This window comes from Alligator sinensis, unplaced genomic scaffold, assembly GCF_000455745.1.
Source record: "Alligator sinensis unplaced genomic scaffold, ASM45574v1 scaffold883_1, whole genome shotgun sequence".
Lineage (NCBI taxonomy): Eukaryota > Metazoa > Chordata > Crocodylia > Alligatoridae > Alligator > Alligator sinensis.
In genome coordinates, this window is record NW_005842009.1 from 2,305,556 (window position 1) to 2,309,699 (window position 4,144).

The 4,144-nt window shown below is 44.7% G+C and overlaps 1 protein-coding gene across 9 annotated transcripts in view; it reads left to right on the top strand.

Moving 5' to 3' along the window:
• The first annotated feature begins 224 nt into the window (after positions 1 to 224).
• The window catches only part of LOC102369465 (lethal(3)malignant brain tumor-like protein 3), a 96,256-nt gene continuing 92,336 nt past the window's right edge, over positions 225 to 4,144 (top strand). For 6 of the 9 annotated variants that reach the window (XR_003093627.1, XR_003093626.1, XM_025201945.1 and 3 more), the window contains exon 1: positions 247 to 379. Coding sequence is in view for 1 of the 9 variants with exons in the window: in XM_025201943.1 (XP_025057728.1) it covers positions 239 to 325 (87 nt within the window). In the remaining 8 variants the exon portion in view is untranslated. Of the gene's footprint in view, positions 380 to 4,144 lie in introns of all 9 variants that reach the window. The other 3 variants (XM_025201943.1, XM_025201941.1, XM_025201947.1) reach the window with 3 other exon arrangements.

A 4,144-nucleotide genomic window follows, 5' to 3' on the forward strand; every position in this document is an offset into this window, starting at 1 on the left:
GAAAGTTACGTATCCATTTAGCAAACCAGCGCACCTCCCCACACAGGCGTTGGTCTTTGTGAACAATGTACACAAATCTACTTTCTGGGGAGAGCAAACACCCCCTGGCCTGGCAGGCAAGGCAGCAGCAACCCACCTCTCACCCCTCTGGCAGGACACAGCCTGGCCCACAGGTGCTTCTCGCCCCGCCCCCAAGGCCCCGCCCCCAGGGCCCCCGCCCCTCGCCGAGCGGCCGCGCATGCGCGTGGCTGCCCGGGCCCCTCTGGTAACAAACTGTCCCAGGAGTTCAGGAGAAAGAAAGAAAGGAAAGAAGGAAGAGGCGAAGGTGAGCGCCGGGACCCGGCAGGAGCCGCCGGACGCGGGCGCGGATGCGACAGAGGCAAGGCCACCCCACCTCAACGGTTAAACCGGGGGCGGGGCCTGCTGGGGGGCGGGGCCTGGCCGCCTCCGCCATCTTGTGGCGGGCCGCGGAGGGAGCGGCGGGTGTCTGTGGGCCGCGGGGGAGGGCTGTGATCGCCCCCACGTGCGTGGCGTGAAACACTGGTGACAGCGCCCCTGAATGTGCGGGCCCCGCTCGCTTCGAGCAATGAATCTTGGAGCCTTTCATAGAAAACAGAGATTTATTCTGTTGGGGCTTTTTGATCCCTCTATTATCATATAATTATCATGCAAGACTTATATTATTATATTTGATGCAGCTATACTTTATTATTAATTATTATATTCGGTGTGGCTATGCTTTTGTATTCATCTGTATTATTCGTGGTGATATGCGATGCGGCTACGCTCGTGGTCACTTTTTTTGCCACAGGTGTTACATGTCCTTTATTTGTCCTTGTATGCGGGCCGGCGCCTGGACTCCTTCAAGAGATTTTTTTTTTTTTTAATGGGTTGGAAAGTAATAACAGCGAGAGAGCGAGCTGGGAGAAGCTGGAGTGAGACGAAAAAGATTTTGGAAAGCATTTCTCCCCAGTGTCAGCTCTATCGAGGGGCTTTTTTTAGAAGGAGAATCTGCTGAGGAAGAGGTGCTTGAACCAAAAAATGTCAAGGTTTTTATGAAATCAGGACTCCTAGTAGAGATGATATCTTTTATGAGACCGACAAGATTTTTAACAAAAAAAAAACGTCTTTCATTGCAAGCTTTCGGGCACAAACACCCTTCATCAGGCATTGGAGAAAAGATTGTAAAAGTCCTCCTGGGTAGAAACAAAAGTTCATATTTTATAGGATTTCACAGAGGAAAGTTTTTATGAAGGGAGAGAAGACCAGTGCCAGATGAAGAGGGAGATAAATTTGATGCTGCAGAAATAATTATCAGAGCTCTTGATGAAGCTGAGTACATAGTGTAGGGGCCTCTTCGTGATGTTTGGTGCTGGGAGGAGTAAGATTAAATTTTTAATATGAAGCTACTTAGTATAATTTATTCAAGTACTGACTAGATCAGCAAAAACACACATTGGGTGTGCAGTTAAGTTTAAGGCATAGAGAATGGAAGTTTTACGCAGAATTGCACAAGATCCCTTCTTCGGTTGTTATCAGCTTTTTGAATGACTTAATACAATTTAAAAAATACGTATAAGTGAGACAGAGCTGGTGTTTGATTTTAGAAATGCTGCTGGGCTTGATGTTTTCTTCCGTGGGTTTTCTTTTCAGTTTCTGTGTTTCCCCCATCCAACTTTTGTCTGTTTAGAAAACGAACTTTTCTGGGTAGGAATTGTCATGGTCTATATTCTTATATAGGACTTGGCACAGTAGAGTAACATACTAATTAAGAAATGTTCACAACGTTGTTTGCAGGACTAGCTTCTTATAAAATAAAAACTCAGTTGATCATTTGTGTCCTGTGTGGGTCAGGTTGAGCTGATGTGGCAAGAAGTCCTATTAACATTGAGTCTATGTAGAATGAGCTATATTTCAGCACGAGTCTGAGTGTCAAAATTGAACCCAGGTTTTGAGTTGTGTAACAGAGTTCCAGTATAAATAGTTGCTGGACTATGCAGAATGGTTTCCCTTTGTCTTGTTTTATTATAAATACATAACAAGGTAAAGATTGATAATGAACATGAGTGTACCTTACACGGTGTATGGGCATGCAGTCTAATTAGCTAGTCTAATTCCTAGCTCAAAATTGTGTTGTTTTTAAACCCCTTGGATTCAGTTTGTTTCTAAATTTGACAGTTATTTTCCAGAGGGCAAGTCAATTTAGAGACAAAATACTTTCTTTCCGAGAATATATATTTATTTGTTGTTGTTGAGTAGAAGATTAAAAGAGATTTCAGTGTAAGCAGAACAAAAATATATGCATGTGATTCATAGGGCATTTCTGTCTCAAACTATTTAAATTATAATTTTAAAAATAATTTTAATCCTCATAATTTATTTCAGCAAGAAGTCAGGATTTTGTTGAAAGTGAAGGTTATTTCTAAGGAAGTTGAGTGACAGCAGAGTTAATTTGTATGTCGCAATTGTATTTATTGGCTGAAAGGAGGCAGTTGATCCCCTGGGGGCTGTTCACTTGTTCATTGAGGACATATAATCCGAGTAATCTACTAAAACAGTCCATCCCAACTGTCACTGCTTTTCAGAGCTGTGTTGTGTATGTTCATTTACCTCCTGCAAAGGGGATTGGGAAGCCAATGCAATAGGAGACCAGGAATTCTGGATAGTAAATAACCCTCTTTGGTGGACAAGATCCAGGATGTATAGTGTCTTTTTAATCATGCAGTATTTGGTCTGTCCCATGTGGCAGCCACCCTGACATCCCTGATGTCTGTCCCAGCCTTCTCCCATCCACTTCTTCCACCATGCCCTGCTCGCACGGACTTGATTTGTCACTTCTTCCCTATATTTTTTATTCTGCATGACTCCACTTTCTGGTTTTGGGTGAGGTTGTAGGGGCATGGGAGGCAAGAATATCTTGACTTCTAACTTTTAACCAGCATAATGGACCTTTTTCATCTGAGAGACCATGGAAGAACTTGAAAATTTAATAGATTAAAATCAAAGCATATGAAACCAGGAACACTTGCCAAATCCCATCAACATGTATTTCCTTATCTTCCTAACAGCAAGGGACTCTCTCCTTGCAGCACACCCGTTGCATTATATCATTCTGTTCTGTTTCAACCAGGTGCAAACTCCCATCTTTTTGGTATGTTGCTTTTGGCTATGAGAGAGGTTTCCAATTAGAACTGCTTCTGTAATGCTTCGAGGGGGTCTGCTGCTGCTGACTTGACTCATTCAGTCAACATGAGTAAAGATGTCGGGTTCAGGGACAGAGTGTTATCCCCTGCCACAAGTTTTGATCCAAATATATTGGCTCGTTTGAGACACTGCAGACTAATATAGTCTTAACGCTGTTTTTAAAACACTAGGGGCAAGATGTAAAAAAGACTTAAATAGAAGTCCAAAACTGTGATGGCATCCTCTCCCTGCTTCAGCTTCTGCCTAAACCTGGAGGTGTCTAAATTAATAGCACGCTGTTAAGATGGAAAGGTGTCACAGAGTGCCCTTCAAGGTTTGCTTGCTCAGGCCTCCTGTGACCTTGTCTGCACCCCTTAAAAACAGCCTAGACTTGGCTTCTTGAGTAAGAGGGGAACCCAAGTTCTTTCCCACTCGGAGACCTCAGCCTTTGGGTCTCTCACCGTCCCTCCTCCTCCCTCCTCCGTGGCACTGGCTCCAGGAGTGAGCATCCAGTTCTGCTCCTGAGAGAAGGACTTCCCCTCCTCTTGGGATGACCTAGCACAACCCATAATCCCAAGCAGCACAGCAAACATTCTCTTCAGTAAAGGCATTTATTGGGGCATAGGTTAGCCAGCATGGGGTTTTCTGTCTCCTCCAGAGGGGTTAAGTAGTCCCTCTGTCCCCAGTCCAGCCTGGGCAGCAAATACTCAGCTGTTCTCTTTCCAGTCTCTCTTGCTCCCCAGAGTTTCTCTGTTTCACTTAGTCTCCCAAACTCTCCCGGAAGCAGTTGCCAGGCTGTTTGTTTCCAGCCTGCTCTCCTGCTGTCATGTTTATCTTGACCCCTTCTGGATGTTGGTCATCTCGCCTTTCTTGTTATGTCTAACAAAGTCATTCCAACTGGTGCTGCGAAAGGTACATCCTGTCTCTGTCCTGCACCTAGCCAGCCCTGGCATTCACAGTC